This window comes from Salmo salar, chromosome 29 (assembly GCF_965601325.2).
Source record: "Salmo salar chromosome 29, fSalSal1, whole genome shotgun sequence".
Classification (NCBI taxonomy): Eukaryota; Metazoa; Chordata; class Actinopteri; order Salmoniformes; family Salmonidae; genus Salmo; species Salmo salar.
Window position 1 is genome coordinate 23,193,785 of NC_138319.1, and position 21,216 is coordinate 23,215,000.

The following is a 21,216-nucleotide window of genomic DNA, read 5'->3' on the forward strand; positions in this document are numbered from 1 at the left end:
TCTGTCTGTGTGTTTTGTGATTGAGGTGAACCTGTAATGTCAACATTACTCCTCGTGGCAACAACGCTTTTTCATCACAATTCACTAAGAGAGCAGAATTATATTTACGGAACTTTAATGGAAAAAAAACTTTTTGAGTTAACTCACAAATGAACTGTTGTCAAACAACACCTTACACAATAGACTACCTTCAGTAACATGCACACATTCTCATCCCAACGCTTCCAAACTCACCACACAGAAGGAAGTACATTAAGTTCCAAACTAGGCAAAAATGTCTGTCAGGTTTTCACCTTGAACAAACAGAAAAGATATTTCAAGGTGTGTGTGTGCATGCTGTGGACGGAGGTTGTTGACAAGCAACTAAACTGCGGTCAGGTCATCCCATTACACCCTGTGTCCTCTCTGTCCCCTCAGGTGAAGTGCTGTAAGTACTGGCCTGACGACACTGAGATCTACAGGGACATGAAGGTGACCCTCATCGAGACCCAGCTGCTGTCAGAGTACGTCATCAGGACCTTCGCCGTGGAAAAGGTACGGACACTCCAAGTGATCATGATATTGGAAGTTATTAATTGCATTGTATTGTCGTGTATTGTTTTCCATTGTATGTATTATATATAAAGCAACATGTAAAGTGTTGGTCCATGTTTCATGAGCTGAAATAAAAGATCCCAGAAATGTTCTATATGCATAAAAAGCTAATATCTCTAGCATTTTCTGCACAAATTTGTTTACATCCCTGTTACTGAGCATTTCTCCTTTGCCAAGATAATCCATCCACCTGAAAGGTGTGGCATATCAAGAAGCTGATTAAACAGCATGATCATTACACAGGTGCATCTTGTGCTGAGAACAATAAAATACCACTCTGAAAAGGTTAGTTTTGTCACACAACACAATGCCACAGATGTCTCAAGTTTTGAGGGAGCGTGCAATTGACATGCTGACTGCAGGAATGTCCACCAGAGCTGTTGCCAGATAATTGAATGTTCATTTCTCTACCATAAACATTGTTTTCGAGAATTTGGCAGTATGTCCAAACGGCCTCTCAACCGCAGACCACATATAACCACGCCAGCCCAGGACCTCCACATCCGGCTTCTTCATCTGCGGGATCGTCTGAGACCAGCCAACCGGACAACTGATGAAACTGTGTGTCTGCACAACCGAAGAATTCCTGCACATACTGTCAGAAACCGTCTCAGGGAAGCTCATCTGCGTGCACCTCGTCCTCACCAGGATATTGACCCGACTGCAGTTTGGCGTCGTAACCGACTTCAGTGGTCAAATTCTCACCTTTAATGGCCACTAGCACACTGGAGAAGTGTGCGCTTCACAGATGAATCCCGGTTTCAGTTGTACTGGGCAGATGTATGGCGTCGTGTGGGCGAGCGGTTTGCTGATATCAACGTTGTGAACAGAGTGCCCCGTGGTGGTGGGTTTATGCTATGGGCAGGCATAAGCAATCGATAATGAACACCATTGCATTTTATCGGTGGTAATTTGAATGCATCGAGATACCGTGACCAGATCCTGATGCCCATTGTCGTGCCATTCATCTGCCTCCATCACCTCATGTTTCAGCATGATAACGCACGGGCCCCATGTCGGAAGGATCTGTACACAATTGGAAGCTGAAAATGTCCTAGTTCTTCCATGACCTGCATACTCACCAAACATGTCACCCATTGAGCATGTTTGTAATGCTCTGGATCGATGTGTACGACAGCGTGTTCTAGTTCCCGACAATATCCAGCAACTTCACACAGCCATTGAAGAGGAGTGGGACAACATTCCACAGGCCACAATCAACAGTCTGATCCACTCTATGTGAAGGAGATGTTGCACTGCATGAGGCAAATGGTGGTCACACCAGATACTGACTGGTTTTATGATCCACGCCCCATTTATTTAATGTATCTGTGACCAACAGATGCATGTCTGTATTCCCAGTCATGTGAAATCAATAGATTAGGGCCTAATGAATTTTAAATTTACTGATTTCCTTATATGAACTGTAACTCCCACCTAGGCAATAAACGGAAGCCATTTTTCTCCAGAACACTCACCAAGGATTGGCTATCACTGCCTTAACGCTATTCATACTTATCAGCGTCATGTTTTTCCTATACTACCTCACTTTCAGAGAAGGGGTTTCCTGGTTGTTTTCTATTCAGACATGCTAGCTACTATATGCCACCCTTGGACAGAGCTTCATGTACTCACCACTACTTTAATGAAGGTTCTTAGATGCTTCCTTTATAATAGGTCCATCTGTCTTTCAGAATGCCTGTCTGTCTGTATAGTAGCCATTTTGTTTCTCATCCTATTGTACTCAGAGCTGTTACCAGGCCTCTCCACTTTTCCACTTCTTCTATCCCCATGGGCTTTTAAGCTGTGAATATTTCCCCTGCCGGTGTGTGTGTGTGTGTGTGTGTGTGTGTGTGTGTGTGTGTGTGTGTGTGTGTGTGTGTGTGTGTGTGTGTGTGTGTGTGTGTGTGTGTGTGTGTGTGTGTGTGTGTGTGTGTGTGTGCATGAGTGCTCAAGGCTCAGACGGGTGTCCGCCCTGCCGTCTGTATCCAGCCTGCTTGCTGTGTGTGTGAATCACCACTCTCCTCCAGCTGTTTTTCTCCTCTTCCATCCCCCCAGAGATGGGCTTTGTCATCCCTGCTTTATCTACTTTAGTCCCTCCCCCCAAGATCAAAACACAACTTTGATCATGAAAACAGCTAACTTTAAAGTGCTTATAGGGAGGGAGGGAGGCAGGGAGGGAGGCAGGAAGGGAGGCAGGAGAGGAGAGGAGAGAGCTGCTGCTCAAAGTTAAAAAGCTCTGGGTCTGTTTGGGTGGGCGTGCGTGGGTGCGTGCATATACATGTGCGTGTGTCAGAAGTCCAGGCATCTGTATGACCTCTGATGTTTGTGTCCTTGGTACTTGTGAATCCAAATGAAGTAATCAACTGTGTATCTTTCGGTCTTCTCTCTCTAGAGGGGAGCCCATGAGATCCGGGAGATCCGTCAGTTCCACTTCACGGGCTGGCCGGACCACGGGGTGCCCTACCACGCCACCGGCCTGCTGGGCTTCGTACGCAGGGTCAAGTCCAAGACCCCTGCCAACGCCGGGCCCATGGTGGTCCACTGCAGGTCAGACACACTCACTGTGGCTGCTGGCTGTCTGTATCTCTACCTTTCTCTCTTTTTTTCTCTAATCTCTCTTTCCATCTCTTTCTCTCTCCTCCCTCTCGCTCTATTTTCTCTCTCTCTCTCGTCATCCAGTATGACTCAGAAAGAAGTTCCTAATGGATTTTAGTAAAGTCATCTCACTCCCAAGATCAGCCACACTAAATAAAGTGGATCTGCTATTGTCAGCCACACCCACAACTGTTTAGACTGTCATGTACAATCTGTACTGATGTTTCCAATCCAAATAGTCCCAGATAATGTGGCAAACGGTGCTTTTCTATGAAGAGTGTGTGTTGTGCTCTGGTTCTCACGCTGTGTGTGTGTGTGTGTGTGTGTGTGTGTGTGTGTGTGTGTGTGTGTGTGTGTGTGTGTGTGTGTGTGTGTGTGTGTGTGTGTGTGTGTGTGTGTGTGTGTGTGTGTGTGTGTGTGTGTGTGTGCATGTGTGTGCGCGCGTGCTTGCGTCATCAGTGCGGGGGCGGGCAGGACCGGCTGTTTTATCGTGATTGACATCATGCTGGACATGGCTGAGAGAGAGGGTGTGGTCGACATCTACAACTGTGTGAGAGAGTTGCGCTCACGAAGGGTTAATATGGTCCAGACAGAGGTAAGAATGACCATGTCCCTGCTCGAACCCAGAGAGAGAGAGAGAGAGAGAGAGAGAGAGAGAGAGACAGACCACTACACGACCCTGCTCCAAGTGTCTCCACTCGCTTCCACTGTACACAATCCCAAACACACCACACGCACGCATACGCGGTCTTGTATAACTAACCTTGTGTGGACAATTCAATCTCATTCAAAATCCTGTTTTTCCTAAACCTTAACCTGAAAACCTAACCCTAGCACCTACACCTAGCACCTAACCCTAAAACTAACACTAATTCTAACCTTAACCCTAAAACCCACAAGTGTAGTTAAACACGTCCACACACACACACACACACACACACGTTCCCCAAACAGGCACATTTCATTCTGTCAATACATGATACACATGAAACCATGGACCATCTAGGACAGGGTGTGTATTCCCCAACACAATGTGACAGACTTGTAGTGTCTACAATTTCAGGATTCTTCTTTTGTATCTAAAATTCCACTGGCACAACCAATCCCAAACATCTGGCCAAACAGACAATGTGACACAATGATACTTGACAAGGAACATGAGCCAACTCATTAGCCCTGTGCAAATATTATTCAGCTCAGAGTAAAAATGCAACAGACTAGTGTTTGCTTTTAAAGATAGTTAATAGCTGATGAGTTAGAACGCATAGAAACATGCTAAAGTTCCACTCCCTGACCATACTATATTAATGCATAATAAACAAGTGTCTAATGCCGGGCTGTATGCAAGCTTTACTTTGTTTGATTCCCATGACATATACTTTTAATTGATGTGAACTGACATTCATAGCTCAAAAGCTATTTAAAGTTTACTTGGAGCACATGCTGTATCATATAAATGACATTCTACTCCCCGTTCCACAAAAAAAAGCCAGTTCGTGTCTTGTTGTGATATTTGGTAATATTTTGATGACAACCGGGTATGCTGCGAATCCATTTCACCTCCAACTCCATATCCAAGGACGAGAGTCTGACATCACAGTAGCCTAACCTGAAAACCACTGACCCTCTGCTCCCGAGGATTTTGTCAGAAGTGACAAGTCGAGACGTTTCTGAAATGTCACTTCATAAATGATTTACGTCAAGCCCGGGGCCTTTTTCCTGAGAGAAGGAGAGGAAGAGGGGGAGAATGAAAGAGAGAGAGAGTGGTAGTATTGACGGAGGAAAGAGAGAGAGAGTGGTAGTATTGACGGAGGAAAGAGAGAGAGAGAGAGAGAGAGAGAGAGTGGTAGTATTGACGGAGGAAAGAGAGAGGGAGAGAGAGAGAGTGGTAGTATTGACGGAGGAAAGAGAGAGAGAGAGAGAGTGGTAGTATTGACAGAGGAAAGAGAGAGAGACTGGTAGTATTGACAGAGGAAAGAGAGAGAGAGAGTGGTAGTATTGATGGAGGAAAGAGAGAGAGAGAGAGAGAGAGAGAGAGTGGTAGTATTGACAGAGGAAAGAGAGAGAGAGAGTGGTAGTATTGATGGAGGAAAGAGAGAGAGAGAGAGAGAGAGAGAGTGGTAGTATTGACAGAGGAAAGAGAGAGTGGTAGTATTGACAGAGGAAAGAGAGAGAGAGTGGTAGTATTGACAGAGGAAAGAGAGAGAGAGAGAGAGAGAGAGAGTGGTAGTATTGACAGAGGAAAGAGCCGGGGGGGTAGTATTGACGGAGGAAAGAGAGAGAGAGAGAGTGGTAGTATTCACGGAGGAAAGAGAGAGAGAGAGTGGTAGTATTGACAGAGGAAAGAGAGAGAGACTGGTAGTATTGACAGAGGAAAGAGAGAGAGAGAGAGAGTGGTAGTATTGATGGAGGAAAGAGAGAGAGAGTGGTAGTATTGACAGAGGAAAGAGAGAGAGAGTGGTAGTGTTGACAGAGGAAAGAGAGAGAGAGAGAGAGTGGTAGTATTGACAGAGGAAAGAGAGAGAGAGAGAGTGGTAGTATTGATGGAGGAAAGAGAGAGAGAGAGAGTGGTAGTATTGACAGAGGAAAGAGAGAGTGGTAGTATTGACAGAGGAAAGAGAGAGAGAGTGGTAGTATTGACAGAGGAAAGAGAGAGAGAGAGAGAGAGAGAGAGTGGTAGTATTGACAGAGGAAAGAGCCGGGGGGGTAGTATTGACGGAGGAAAGAGAGAGAGAGAGAGAGAGAGAGAGAGAGAGAGAGAGAGAGAGAGAGTGGTAGTATTGACGGAGGAAAGAGAGAGAGAGAGTGGTAGTATTGACAGAGGAAAGAGAGAGAGAGTGGTAGTATTGATGGAGGAAAGAGAGAGAGAGTGGTAGTATTGACAGAGGAAAGAGAGAGAGGTAGTATTGACAGAGGAAAGAGAGAGAGAGAGAGAGAGTGGTAGTATTGACAGAGGAAAGAGAGAGAGAGTGGTAGTATTGACAGAGGAAAGAGAGAGAGAGTGGTAGTATTGACAGAGGAAAGAGAGAGAGAGTGGTAGTATTGACAGAGGAAAGAGAGAGAGAGAGAGTGGTAGTATTGATGGAGGAAAGAGAGAGAGAGAGAGAGTGTTAGTATTGACAGAGGAAAGAGAGAGTGGTAGTATTGACAGAGGAAAGAGAGAGAGAGTGGTAGTATTGACAGAGGAAAGAGAGAGAGGTAGTATTGACAGAGGAAAGAGAGAGTGGTAGTATTGACAGAGGAAAGAGAGAGAGAGAGAGTGGTAGTATTGACAGAGGAAGAGAGAGAGAGAGAGAGTGGTAGTATTGACAGAGGAAAGAGAGAGAGAGAGAGAGAGTGGTAGTATTGACAGAGGAAAGAGAGAGAGAGAGAGAGAGTGGTAGTATTGACAGAGGAAAGAGAGAGAGAGAGAGAGAGAGAGTGGTAGTATTGATGGAGGAAGAGAGAGAGAGAGAGAGAGAGAGAGTGGTAGTATTGACAGAGGAAAGAGAGAGAGACTGGTAGTATTGACAGAGGAAAGAGAGAGAGAGTGGTAGTATTGACAGAGGAAAGAGAGAGAGAGTGGTAGTATTGACAGAGGAAAGAGAGAGTGGTAGTATTGACAGAGGAAAGAGAGAGAGAGAGAGAGAGTGGTAGTATTGACAGAGGAAAGAGAGAGAGAGAGAGAGAGAGTTGTAGTATTGACAGAGGAAAGAGAGAGAGAGAGATAGTGGTAGTATTGACAGAGGAAAGAGAGAGAGAGAGTGGTAGTATTGACAGAGGAAAGAGAGAGAGAGAGAGTGGTAGTATTGACAGAGGAAAGAGAGAGAGAGAGTGGTAGTATTGACAGAGGAAAGAGAGAGAGAGAGAGTGGTAGTATTGACAGAGGAAAGAGAGAGAGAGAGAGTGGTAGTATTGACAGAGGAAAGAGAGAGAGAGAGAGTGGTAGTATTGACAGAGGAAAGAGAGAGAGAGAGTGGTAGTATTGACAGAGGAAAGAGAGAGAGAGAGAGTGGTAGTATTGACAGAGGAAAGAGAGAGAGAGAGAGTGGTAGTATTGACAGAGGAAAGAGAGAGAGAGTGGTAGTATTGACAGAGGAAAGAGAGATAGAGAGACTGGTAGTATTGACAGAGGAAAGAGAGAGACTGGTAGTATTGACAGAGGAAAGAGAGAGAGTGGTAGTATTGACAGAGGAAAGAGAGAGAGAGAGAGTGGTAGTATTGACAGAGGAAAGAGAGAGAGAGAGAGTGGTAGTATTGACAGAGGAAAGAGAGAGAGAGAGACTGGTAGTATTGACAGAGGAGAGAGAGAGAGAGAGTGGTAGTATTGACAGAGGAAAGAGAGAGAGAGCTGGTAGTATTGACAGAGGAAAAAGAGAGAGAGAGTGGGAGTATTGACAGAGGAAAGAGAGAGAGAGAGAGAGTGGTAGTATTGACAGAGGAAAGAGAGAGAGAGAGAGAGTGGTAGTATTGACAGAGGAAAGAGAGAGAGAGAGAGAGTGGTAGTATTGACAGAGGAAAGAGAGAGAGAGAGAGAGTGGTAGTATTGACAGAGGAAAGAGAGAGAGGGAGTGGTAGTATTGACAGAGGAAAGAGAGAGAGAGAGTGGTAGTATTGACAGAGGAAAGAGAGAGAGAGAGAGTGGTAGTATTGACAGAGGAAAGAGAGAGAGAGAGAGTGGTAGTATTGACAGAGGAAAGAGAGAGAGTGGTAGTATTGACAGAGGAAAGAGAGAGAGAGAGTGGTAGTATTGACAGAGGAAAGAGAGAGAGAGAGAGTGGTAGTATTGACAGAGGAAAGAGAGAGAGAGAGAGTGGTAGTATTGACAGAGGAAAGAGAGAGAGAGAGAGTGGTAGTATTGACAGAGGAAAGAGAGAGAGAGAGTGGTAGTATTGACAGAGGAAAGAGAGAGAGAGAGAGTGGTAGTATTGACAGAGGAAAGAGAGAGAGAGAGAGTGGTAGTATTGACAGAGGAAAGAGAGAGAGAGTGGTAGTATTGACAGAGGAAAGAGAGATAGAGAGACTGGTAGTATTGACAGAGGAAAGAGAGAGACTGGTAGTATTGACAGAGGAAAGAGAGAGAGTGGTAGTATTGACAGAGGAAAGAGAGAGAGAGAGAGTGGTAGTATTGACAGAGGAAAGAGAGAGAGAGAGAGTGGTAGTATTGACAGAGGAAAGAGAGAGAGAGAGACTGGTAGTATTGACAGAGGAAAGAGAGAGAGTGGTAGTATTGACAGAGGAAAGAGAGAGAGAGAGAGTGGTAGTATTGACAGAGGAAAGAGAGAGAGACTGGTAGTATTGACAGAGGAAAAGAGAGAGAGAGTGGGAGTATTGACAGAGGAAAGAGAGAGAGAGAGAGAGTGGTAGTATTGACAGAGGAAAGAGAGAGAGAGAGAGAGTGGTAGTATTGACAGAGGAAAGAGAGAGAGAGAGAGAGTGGTAGTATTGACAGAGGAAAGAGAGAGAGAGAGAGTGGTAGTATTGACAGAGGAAAGAGAGAGAGGGAGTGGTAGTATTGACAGAGGAAAGAGAGAGAGAGAGTGGTAGTATTGACAGAGGAAAGAGAGAGAGAGAGAGTGGTAGTATTGACAGAGGAAAGAGAGAGAGAGAGAGTGGTAGTATTGACAGAGGAAAGAGAGAGAGAGAGAGTGGTAGTGTTGACAGAGGAAAGAGAGAGAGTGGTAGTATTGACAGAGGAAAGAGAGAGAGAGAGAGTGGTAGTATTGATGGAGGAAAGAGAGAGAGAGAGAGAGTGGTAGTATTGACAGAGGAAAGAGAGAGTGGTAGTATTGACAGAGGAAAGAGAGAGAGAGAGAGAGTGGTAGTATTGACAGAGGAAAGAGAGAGAGAGAGAGAGTGGTAGTATTGACAGAGGAAAGAGAGAGAGAGAGAGTGGTAGTATTGACAGAGGAAAGAGAGAGAGAGAGTGGTAGTATTGACAGAGGAAAGAGAGAGAGAGAGAGTGGTAGTATTGACAGAGGAAAGAGAGAGAGAGTGGTAGTATTGACAGAGGAAAGAGAGAGAGAGTGGTAGTATTGACAGAGGAAAGAGAGAGAGAGAGAGAGTGGTAGTATTGACAGAGGAAAGAGAGAGAGAGTGGTAGTATTGACAGAGGAAAGAGAGAGAGAGACTGGTAGTATTGACAGAGGAAAGAGAGAGAGAGAGACTGGTAGTATTGACAGAGGAAAGAGAGAGAGAGAGAGACTGGTAGTATTGACAGAGGAAAGAGAGAGAGAGAGAGACTGGTAGTATTGACAGAGGAAAGAGAGAGAGAGTGGTAGTATTGACAGAGGAAAGAGAGAGAGTGGTAGTATTGACAGAGGAAAGAGAGAGAGAGAGAGAGTGGTAGTATTGACAGAGGAAAGAGAGAGAGACTGGTAGTATTGACAGAGGAAAGAGAGAGAGAGAGTGGTAGTATTGACAGAGGAAAGAGAGAGAGAGAGTGGTAGTATTGACAGAGGAAAGAGAGAGAGAGAGAGTGGTAGTATTGACAGAGGAAAGAGAGAGAGAGTGGTAGTATTGACAGAGGAAAGAGAGAGAGAGAGAGTGGTAGTATTGACAGAGGAAAGAGAGAGAGAGTGGTAGTGTTGACAGAGGAAGAGAGAGAGAGAGAGAGTGGTAGTATTGACAGAGGAAGAGAGAGAGAGAGAGAGTGGTAGTATTGATGGAGGAAAGAGAGAGAGAGAGAGAGTGGTAGTATTGACAGAGGAAAGAGAGAGAGAGTGGTAGTATTGACAGAGGAAAGAGAGAGTGGTAGTATTGACAGAGGAAAGAGAGAGAGAGTGGTAGTATTGACAGAGGAAAGAGAGAGAGAGAGTGGTAGTATTGACAGAGGAAAGAGCCGGGGGGGTAGTATTGACGGAGGAAAGAGAGAGAGAGAGAGAGAGAGAGTGGTAGTATTGACAGAGGAAAGAGAGAGAGAGAGTGGTAGTATTGATGGAGGAAAGAGAGAGAGAGTGGTAGTATTGACAGAGGAAAGAGAGAGAGGTAGTATTGACAGAGGAAAGAGAGAGAAGAGAGTGGTAGTATTGACAGAGGAAAGAGAGAGAGAGTGGTAGTATTGACAGAGGAAAGAGAGAGAGAGAGAGAGAGAGTGGTAGTATTGACAGAGGAAAGAGAGAGAGAGAGAGTGGTAGTATTGACAGAGGAAAGAGAGAGTGGTAGTATTGACAGAGGAAAGAGAGAGAGAGTGGTAGTATTGACAGAGGAAAGAGAGAGAGAGTGGTAGTATTGACAGAGGAAAGAGAGAGAGAGAGAGAGAGAGAGAGAGAGATTGGTAGTATTGACAGAGGAAAGAGAGAGAGAGAGATTGGTAGTATTGACAGAGGAAAGAGAGAGAGAGAGTGGTAGTATTGACAGAGGAAAGAGAGAGAGAGAGAGTGGTAGTATTGACAGAGGAAAGAGAGAGAGAGAGAGTGGTAGTATTGACAGAGGAAAGAGAGAGAGAGAGTGGTAGTATTGACAGAGGAAAGAGAGAGAGAGAGTGGTAGTATTGAAAGAGGAAAGAGAGAGAGAGAGTGGTAGTATTGATGGAGGAAAGAGAGCGAGAGTGGTAGTATTGACAGAGGAAAGAGAGAGAGGTAGTATTGACAGAGGAAAGAGAGAGAGAGAGAGTGGTAGTATTGACAGAGGAAAGAGAGAGAGAGTGGTAGTATTGACAGAGGAAAGAGAGAGAGAGAGTGGTAGTATTGACAGAGGAAAGAGAGAGAGAGAGAGTGGTAGTATTGGAGGAAAGAGAGAGAGAGAGAGTGGTAGTATTGACAGAGGAAAGAGAGAGTGGTAGTATTGACAGAGGAAAGAGAGAGAGAGTGGTAGTATTGACAGAGGAAAGAGAGAGAGAGTGGTAGTATTGACAGAGGAAAGAGAGAGAGAGAGAGAGAGAGAGAGAGAGAGAGAGTGGTAGTATTGACAGAGGAAAGAGAGAGAGAGAGAGTGGTAGTATTGACAGAGGAAAGAGAGAGAGAGAGAGAGTGGTAGTATTGACAGAGGAAAGAGAGAGAGAGAGAGTGGTAGTATTGACAGAGGAAAGAGAGAGAGAGTGGTAGTATTGACAGAGGAAAGAGAGAGAGAGAGAGAGAGTGGTAGTATTGACAGAGGAAAGAGAGAGAGACTGGTAGTATTGACAGAGGAGAGAGAGAGAGAGAGTGGTAGTATTGACAGAGGAAAGAGAGAGAGAGAGATAGAGAGAGTGGTAGTATTGACAGAGGAATGAGAGAGAGAGAGAGTGGTAGTATTGACAGAGGAAGAGAGAGAGAGAGAGAGTGGTAGTATTGACAGAGGAAAGAGAGAGAGAGAGAGAGTGGTAGTATTGACAGAGGAAAGAGAGAGAGAGTGGTAGTATTGACAGAGGAAAGAGAGAGAGAGAGAGTGGTAGTATTGACAGAGGAGAGAGAGAGACTGGTAGTATTGACAGAGGAAAGAGAGAGAGTGGTAGTATTGACAGAGGAAAGAGAGAGAGAGAGACTGGTAGTATTGACAGAGGAAAGAGAGAGAGTGGTAGTATTGACAGAGGAAAGAGAGAGAGAGAGAGTGGTAGTATTGACAGAGGAAGAGAGAGAGAGAGAGTGGTAGTATTGACAGAGGAAAGGGTGAGAGAGAGAGTGGTAGTATTGACAGAGGAAAGAGAGTTAGAGAGTGTCAGTATTGACAGATGAAAGAGAGAGAGAGAGAGAGAGAGAGTGGTAGTATTGACAGAGGAAAGAGAGAGAGAGAGAGTGGTAGTATTGACAGAGGAAAGAGAGAGAGAGAGAGTGGTAGTATTGACAGAGGAAAGAGAGAGAGAGAGTGGTAGTATTGAAAGAGGAAAGAGAGAGAGAGAGTGGTAGTATTGATGGAGGAAAGAGAGAGAGGTAGTATTGACAGAGGAGAGAGAGAGAGAGAGAGTGGTAGTATTGACAGAGGAAAGAGAGAGAGAGAGAGTGGTAGTATTGACAGAGGAAAGAGAGAGTGGTAGTATTGACAGAGGAAAGAGAGAGAGAGTGGTAGTATTGACAGAGGAAAGAGAGAGAGAGTGGTAGTATTGACAGAGGAAAGAGAGAGAGAGAGAGAGAGAGAGAGAGATTGGTAGTATTGACAGAGGAAAGAGAGAGAGAGAGATTGGTAGTATTGACAGAGGAAAGAGAGAGAGAGAGTGGTAGTATTGACAGAGGAAAGAGAGAGAGAGAGAGTGGTAGTATTGACAGAGGAAAGAGAGAGAGAGAGAGTGGTAGTATTGACAGAGGAAAGAGAGAGAGAGAGTGGTAGTATTGACAGAGGAAAGAGAGAGAGAGAGTGGTAGTATTGAAAGAGGAAAGAGAGAGAGAGAGTGGTAGTATTGATGGAGGAAAGAGAGCGAGAGTGGTAGTATTGACAGAGGAAAGAGAGAGAGGTAGTATTGACAGAGGAAAGAGAGAGAGAGAGAGTGGTAGTATTGACAGAGGAAAGAGAGAGAGAGTGGTAGTATTGACAGAGGAAAGAGAGAGAGAGAGTGGTAGTATTGACAGAGGAAAGAGAGAGAGAGAGAGTGGTAGTATTGGAGGAAAGAGAGAGAGAGAGAGTGGTAGTATTGACAGAGGAAAGAGAGAGTGGTAGTATTGACAGAGGAAAGAGAGAGAGAGTGGTAGTATTGACAGAGGAAAGAGAGAGAGAGTGGTAGTATTGACAGAGGAAAGAGAGAGAGAGAGAGAGAGAGAGAGAGAGAGAGTGGTAGTATTGACAGAGGAAAGAGAGAGAGAGAGAGTGGTAGTATTGACAGAGGAAGAGAGAGAGAGAGAGAGTGGTAGTATTGACAGAGGAAAGAGAGAGAGAGAGAGTGGTAGTATTGACAGAGGAAAGAGAGAGAGAGAGAGTGGTAGTATTGACAGAGGAAAGAGAGAGAGAGTGGTAGTATTGACAGAGGAAAGAGAGAGAGAGAGAGAGAGTGGTAGTATTGACAGAGGAAAGAGAGAGAGACTGGTAGTATTGACAGAGGAGAGAGAGAGAGAGAGTGGTAGTATTGACAGAGGAAAGAGAGAGAGAGAGATAGAGAGAGTGGTAGTATTGACAGAGGAATGAGAGAGAGAGAGAGTGGTAGTATTGACAGAGGAAAGAGAGAGAGAGAGAGAGTGGTAGTATTGACAGAGGAAAGAGAGAGAGAGAGAGAGTGGTAGTATTGACAGAGGAAAGAGAGAGAGAGTGGTAGTATTGACAGAGGAAAGAGAGAGAGAGAGAGTGGTAGTATTGACAGAGGAGAGAGAGAGACTGGTAGTATTGACAGAGGAAAGAGAGAGAGTGGTAGTATTGACAGAGGAAAGAGAGAGAGAGAGACTGGTAGTATTGACAGAGGAAAGAGAGAGAGTGGTAGTATTGACAGAGGAAAGAGAGAGAGAGAGAGTGGTAGTATTGACAGAGGAAAGAGAGAGAGAGAGAGTGGTAGTATTGACAGAGGAAAGGGTGAGAGAGAGAGTGGTAGTATTGACAGAGGAAAGAGAGTTAGAGAGTGTCAGTATTGACAGATGAAAGAGAGAGAGAGAGAGAGAGAGAGTGGTAGTATTGACAGAGGAAAGAGAGAGAGAGAGAGTGGTAGTATTGACAGAGGAAAGAGAGAGAGAGAGAGTGGTAGTATTGACAGAGGAAAGAGAGAGAGAGAGTGGTAGTATTGAAAGAGGAAAGAGAGAGAGAGAGTGGTAGTATTGATGGAGGAAAGAGAGAGAGGTAGTATTGACAGAGGAGAGAGAGAGAGAGAGAGTGGTAGTATTGACAGAGGAAAGAGAGAGAGAGTGGTAGTATTGATAGAGGAAAGAGAGAGAGAGTGCTAGTATTGACAGAGGAAAGAGAGAGAGAGAGAGAGAGAGTGGTAGTATTGACAGAGGAAAGAGAGAGAGAGAGAGAGTGGTAGTATTGATGGAGGAAAGAGAGAGAGAGAGAGAGAGAGTGGTAGTATTGACAGAGGAAAGAGAGAGTGGTAGTATTGACAGAGGAAAGAGAGAGAGAGTGGTAGTATTGACAGAGGAAAGAGAGAGAGTGGTAGTATTGACAGAGGAAAGAGAGAGAGAGAGAGAGAGAGAGTGGTAGTATTGACAGAGGAGAGAGAGAGAGAGAGAGTGGTAGTATTGACAGAGGAGAGAGAGAGAGAGAGAGTGGTAGTATTGACAGAGGAAAGAGAGAGAGAGAGAGAGAGAGAGAGAGTGGTAGTATTGACAGAGGAAAGAGAGAGAGAGAGAGAGAGTGGTAGTATTGACAGAGGAAAGAGAGAGAGAGAGTGGTAGTATTGACAGAGGAAAGAGAGAGAGAGTGGTAGTATTGACAGAGGAAAGAGAGAGAGAGAGAGTGGTAGTATTGACAGAGGAAAGAGAGAGAGACTGGTAGTATTGACAGAGGAGAGAGAGAGAGAGTGGTAGTATTGACAGAGGTAAGAGAGAGAGAGAGACTGGTAGTATTGACAGAGGAAAGAGAGAGAGAGAGAGAGACTGGTAGTATTGACAGAGGAAAGAGAGAGAGTGGTAGTATTGACAGAGGAAAGAGAGAGAGAGAGTGGTAGTATTGATGGAGGAAAGAGAGCGAGAGTGGTAGTATTGACAGAGGAAAGAGAGAGAGGTAGTATTGACAGAGGAAAGAGAGAGAGAGAGAGTGGTAGTATTGACAGAGGAAAGAGAGAGAGAGTGGTAGTATTGACAGAGGAAAGAGAGAGAGAGAGTGGTAGTATTGACAGAGGAAAGAGAGAGAGAGAGAGTGGTAGTATTGGAGGAAAGAGAGAGAGAGAGAGTGGTAGTATTGACAGAGGAAAGAGAGAGTGGTAGTATTGACAGAGGAAAGAGAGAGAGAGTGGTAGTATTGACAGAGGAAAGAGAGAGAGAGTGGTAGTATTGACAGAGGAAAGAGAGAGAGAGAGAGAGAGAGAGAGAGAGAGTGGTAGTATTGACAGAGGAAAGAGAGAGAGAGAGAGTGGTAGTATTGACAGAGGAAAGAGAGAGAGAGAGAGAGTGGTAGTATTGACAGAGGAAAGAGAGAGAGAGAGAGTGGTAGTATTGACAGAGGAAAGAGAGAGAGAGAGAGTGGTAGTATTGACAGAGGAAAGAGAGAGAGAGTGGTAGTATTGACAGAGGAAAGAGAGAGAGAGAGAGAGAGTGGTAGTATTGACAGAGGAAAGAGAGAGAGACTGGTAGTATTGACAGAGGAGAGAGAGAGAGAGAGTGGTAGTATTGACAGAGGAAAGAGAGAGAGAGAGATAGAGAGAGTGGTAGTATTGACAGAGGAATGAGAGAGAGAGAGAGTGGTAGTATTGACAGAGGAAAGAGAGAGAGAGAGAGAGTGGTAGTATTGACAGAGGAAGAGAGAGAGAGAGAGAGTGGTAGTATTGACAGAGGAAAGAGAGAGAGAGTGGTAGTATTGACAGAGGAAAGAGAGAGAGAGAGAGTGGTAGTATTGACAGAGGAGAGAGAGAGACTGGTAGTATTGACAGAGGAAAGAGAGAGAGTGGTAGTATTGACAGAGGAAAGAGAGAGAGAGAGACTGGTAGTATTGACAGAGGAAAGAGAGAGAGTGGTAGTATTGACAGAGGAAAGAGAGAGAGAGAGAGTGGTAGTATTGACAGAGGAAAGAGAGAGAGAGAGAGTGGTAGTATTGACAGAGGAAAGGGTGAGAGAGAGAGTGGTAGTATTGACAGAGGAAAGAGAGTTAGAGAGTGTCAGTATTGACAGATGAAAGAGAGAGAGAGAGAGAGAGAGAGAGTGGTAGTATTGACAGAGGAAAGAGAGAGAGAGAGAGTGGTAGTATTGACAGAGGAAAGAGAGAGAGAGAGAGTGGTAGTATTGACAGAGGAAAGAGAGAGAGAGAGTGGTAGTATTGAAAGAGGAAAGAGAGAGAGAGAGTGGTAGTATTGATGGAGGAAAGAGAGAGAGGTAGTATTGACAGAGGAGAGAGAGAGAGAGAGAGTGGTAGTATTGACAGAGGAAAGAGAGAGAGAGTGGTAGTATTGATAGAGGAAAGAGAGAGAGAGTGCTAGTATTGACAGAGGAAAGAGAGAGAGAGAGAGAGAGAGAGTGGTAGTATTGACAGAGGAAAGAGAGAGAGAGAGAGAGTGGTAGTATTGATGGAGGAAAGAGAGAGAGAGAGAGAGAGAGTGGTAGTATTGACAGAGGAAAGAGAGAGTGGTAGTATTGACAGAGGAAAGAGAGAGAGAGTGGTAGTATTGACAGAGGAAAGAGAGAGAGTGGTAGTATTGACAGAGGAAAGAGAGAGAGAGAGAGAGAGAGTGGTAGTATTGACAGAGGAGAGAGAGAGAGAGAGAGTGGTAGTATTGACAGAGGAGAGAGAGAGAGAGAGAGTGGTAGTATTGACAGAGGAAAGAGAGAGAGAGAGAGAGAGAGTGGTAGTATTGACAGAGGAAGAGAGAGAGAGAGAGAGAGAGTGGTAGTATTGACAGAGGAAAGAGAGAGAGAGAGTGGTAGTATTGACAGAGGAAAGAGAGAGAGAGTGGTAGTATTGACAGAGGAAAGAGAGAGAGAGAGAGTGGTAGTATTGACAGAGGAAAGAGAGAGAGACTGGTAGTATTGACAGAGGAGAGAGAGAGAGAGTGGTAGTATTGACAGAGGTAAGAGAGAGAGAGAGACTGGTAGTATTGACAGAGGAAAGAGAGAGAGAGAGAGAGAGAGACTGGTAGTATTGACAGAGGAAAGAGAGAGAGAGTGGTAGTATTGACAGAGGAAAGAGAGAGAGTGGTAGTATTGACAGAGGAAAGAGAGAGAGAGAGTGGTAGTATTGACAGAGGAAAGAGAGAGAGAGAGAGTGGTAGTATTGACAGAGGAGAGAGAGAGAGAGAGTGGTAGTATTGACAGAGGAGAGAGAGAGAGACTGGTAGTATTGACAGAGGAAAGAGAGAGAGACTGGTAGTATTGACAGAGGAAAGAGAGAGAGAGAGAGTGGTAGTATTGACAGAGGAAAGAGAGAGAGTGGTAGTATTGACAGAGGAGAGGGAGAGAGAGAGAGTGGTAGTATTGACAGAGGAAAGGGTGAGAGAGAGAGTGGTAGTATTGACAGAGGAAAGGGTGAGAGAGAGAGTGGTAGTATTGACAGAGGAAAGAGAGAGAGAGAGTGGTAGTATTGACAGAGGAAAGAGAGAGAGAGAGACTGGTAGTATTGACAGAGGAAAGAGAGAGAGAGAGAGTGGTAGTATTGACAGAGGAAAGAGAGAGAGAGTGGTAGTATTGACAGAGGAAAGGGTGAGAGAGAGAGTGGTAGTATTGACAGAGGAAAGAGAGAGAGAGAGTGGTAGTATTGACAGAGGAAAGAGAGAGAGAGAGACTGGTAGTATTGACAGAGGAAAGAGAGAGAGAGAGAGTGGTAGTATTGACAGAGGAAAGAGAGAGAGAGTGGTAGTATTGACAGAGGAAAGAGAGAGAGAGTGGTAGTATTGACAGAGGAAAGAGAGAGAGAGTGGTAGTATTGACAGAGGAAAGAGAGAGAGACTGGTAGTATTGACAGAGGAAAGAGAGAGAGACTGGTAGTATTGACGGAGGAAAGGGGGAGAGAGAGAGAGAGAGAGAGAGAGAGTGGTAGTATTGACAGAGGAAAGAGAGAGAGAGAGTGGTAGTATTGACGGAGGAAAGAGAGAGAGAGAGTTGTAGTATTGACAGAGGAAAGAGAGAGAGAGAGTGGTAGTATTGACAGAGGAAAGAGAGAGAGAGAGAGTGGTAGTATTGACAGAGGAAAGAGAGAGAGAGAGAGTGGTAGTATTGACAGAGGAAAGAGAGAGAGAGAGAGTGGTAGTATTGACAGAGGAAAGAGAGAGAGACTGGTAGTATTGACAGAGGAAAGAGAGAGAGAGTGGTAGTATTGACAGAGGAAAGAGAGAGAGAGTGGTAGTATTGACAGAGGAGAGAGAGAGAGAGAGAGAGACTGGTAGTATTGACAGAGGAAAGAGAGAGAGAGTGGTAGTATTGACAGAGGAAAGAGAGAGAGAGAGTGGTAGTATTGACAGAGGAAAGAGAGAGAGAGAGACTGGTAGTATTGACAGAGGAAAGAGAGAGAGAGTGGTAGTATTGACAGAGGAAAGGGTGAGAGAGAGAGTGGTAGTATTGACAGAGGAAAGGGTGAGAGAGAGAGTGGTAGTATTGACAGAGGAAAGGGTGAGAGAGAGAGTGGTAGTATTGACAGAGGAAAGAGAGAGAGAGAGTGGTAGTATTGACAGAGGAAAGAGAGAGAGAGAGACTGGTAGTATTGACAGAGGAAAGAGAGAGAGAGAGAGTGGTAGTATTGACAGAGGAAAGAGAGAGAGAGTGGTAGTATTGACAGAGGAAAGGGTGAGAGAGAGAGTGGTAGTATTGACAGAGGAAAGAGAGAGAGAGAGTGGTAGTATTGACAGAGGAAAGAGAGAGAGAGAGACTGGTAGTATTGACAGAGGAAGAGAGAGAGAGAGAGTGGTAGTATTGACAGAGGAAAGAGAGAGAGAGTGGTAGTATTGACAGAGGAAAGAGAGAGAGAGTGGTAGTATTGACAGAGGAAAGAGAGAGAGAGTGGTAGTATTGACAGAGGAAAGAGAGAGAGACTGGTAGTATTGACAGAGGAAAGAGAGAGAGACTGGTAGTATTGACGGAGGAAGGGGGAGAGAGAGAGAGAGAGAGAGAGAGTGGTAGTATTGACAGAGGAAAGAGAGAGAGAGAGTGGTAGTATTGACGGAGGAAAGAGAGAGAGAGAGTTGTAGTATTGACAGAGGAAAGAGAGAGAGAGAGTGGTAGTATTGACAGAGGAAAGAGAGAGAGAGAGAGTGGTAGTATTGACAGAGGAAAGAGAGAGAGAGAGAGTGGTAGTATTGACAGAGGAAAGAGAGAGAGAGAGAGTGGTAGTATTGACAGAGGAAAGAGAGAGAGACTGGTAGTATTGACAGAGGAAAGAGAGAGAGAGTGGTAGTATTGACAGAGGAAAGAGAGAGAGAGTGGTAGTATTGACAGAGGAAAGAGAGAGAGAGTGGTAGTATTGACAGAGGAAAGAGAGAGAGAGAGAGAGAGACTGGTAGTATTGACAGAGGAAAGAGAGAGAGAGTGGTAGTATTGACAGAGGAAAGAGAGAGAGAGAGTGGTAGTATTGACAGAGGAAAGAGAGAGAGAGAGACTGGTAGTATTGACAGAGGAAAGAGAGAGAGAGTGGTAGTATTGACAGAGGAAAGAGAGAGAGTGGTAGTATTGACAGAGGAAAGAGAGAGAGAGTGGTAGTATTGACAGAGGAAAGAGAGAGAGAGTGGTAGTATTGACAGAGGAAAGAGAGAGAGAGAGAGTGGTAGTATTGACAGAGGAAAGAGAGAGAGAGTGGTAGTATTGACAGAGGAAAGAGAGAGAGAGTGGTAGTATTGACAGAGGAAAGAGAGAGAGAGTGGTAGTATTGACAGAGGAAAGAGAGAGAGACTGGTAGTATTGACAGAGGAAAGGTCAATGGGAATGGTCACTGTGGAGGTGACACAGGCTGTTTCCCAAAGAGCACCCTATTCCCTTATATAGTGCACTACTTACCTTGAGAAAGGAAGTCCATAGGGTACCGGTTGGCTCAGTTTAAACAACATGAGAGAATAGCCAGCCCAGATGTCTACCATCCAGGATTCTGTATTTCTCAAGAACAATTGGAAAACCGAGGATTGGATTAGGATTTGATTTGATTTGATTTCTCACCAAAAATGGCTTTTGGATCCATGTCATGACTTGACTTGAGTCAATCATCACTTTGGTTTGATCATGTTTCTGTGTGGCCCACTCTGTGTCCTACAGGAGCAGTACGTGTTCATCCACGACGCCATCTTGGAGGCGTGTCTGTGCGGGGACACCACCATCCCAGCCAACCAGCTGCGATCGGTCTACTATGACATGAACCGCCTGGACCCCCAGACTAACTCCAGCCAGATCAAAGAGGAGTTCAGGGTAGGTGTGTGTGTGTGTGTGTGTGTGTGTGTGTGTGTGTGTGTGTGTGTGTGTGTGTGTGTGTGTGTGTGTGTGTGTGTGTGTGTGTGTGTGTGTGTGTGTGTGTGTGTGTGTGTGTGTGTGTGTGTGTGTGTGTGTGTGTGTGTGTGTGTGTGTGTGTGAGCATGCGTTGTTCATCATACATGCATACGTATATTGTATATTGGTGTACAAGGCACAATTGAAGGTGTCTACCAGGCTCATATCCCTCCCTCCCTCCCTCCCTCCAGACTCTGAACATGGTGACTCCTACGCTGCGTGTGGAGGACTGCAGCATCGCCCTGCTCCCCAGGAACCACGAGAAGAACCGCTGCATGGACGTCCTTCCTCCTGACCGCTGTCTGCCCTTCCTCATCACCATCGACGGAGAGAGTTCCAACTACATCAACGCCGCTCTCATGGACGTACGTCTCACACACACACACTCAAACTTAGGCACGCTCACTCATAACCTTTTTAAATGACTTGCAGTGTCAGTCCGTGTGCAGGTCATTGGATGTGAATGTACTGCTGGAAAAGTGCTGAGTCAATAGTGGAAGTGTTCTTTTTTAATCATTGTGCTGAAATATGATGATGTGAATAGGTCACTGTTCAATCACCGATCTACATAAAGGGCAGATTTGGCGCTTTGAATGAAGAGCAAACTTTATTAGTGGTAGATTAGTGGCATATTGGCTGTCTGTGACATGACTTCTTTATTACGGGGAAAGGAGAGAGGGAGGGAGTGGGAGAGACAGACATAGAGGGAGCAAAGGGGAGGGAGGAGGGAGGAGTTGGGGAATAGAAGGAAAGGGGAAGAAGGAAACCGAGAGAGAGAGAGCGCGCGCAAGGGACAGCGGGCGACTCAGCAGTCCTGGGGCATCCTGTGGTTAAATAGCTGGTGTGTAAATAGCCCATCCATCTCTATAATAATCACCCCACCTTACTTAGCCAGCCATTTCCCAGCCAAACCTAAACAGTAGGGGGACAGTGTATCATGTTGATGAATGGCTAGTGCTTTTTCTGTGCTTCCACCAACAATTACATCCTCATTGAAAATGATTAAAAAATAGATGGCTTTGGATGGATTTGTCCCATCGTCATGGAAATAACCAAAAACATTCATAATTGCAATGTGTTTTTTGTCGAATGCAGCAGTATGACT

The 21,216-nt window shown here is 45.1% G+C and overlaps 1 protein-coding gene across 8 annotated transcripts in view; it reads left to right on the forward strand.

The window, feature by feature from the left end:
* The window catches only part of LOC106590348 (protein tyrosine phosphatase receptor type Ma), a 306,057-nt gene that overhangs the window by 277,585 nt on the left and 7,256 nt on the right, over positions 1-21,216 (forward strand). For all 8 annotated transcript variants that reach the window (XM_045710833.2, XM_045710836.2, XM_045710841.2 and 5 more), the window contains 5 exons: positions 418-534; positions 2,990-3,144; positions 3,652-3,787; positions 19,884-20,033; positions 20,303-20,476. In XM_045710833.2, coding sequence (XP_045566789.1) covers positions 418-534; positions 2,990-3,144; positions 3,652-3,787; positions 19,884-20,033; positions 20,303-20,476 — 732 coding nt within the window. The remainder of the gene's footprint in view (positions 1-417; positions 535-2,989; positions 3,145-3,651; positions 3,788-19,883; positions 20,034-20,302; positions 20,477-21,216) is intronic.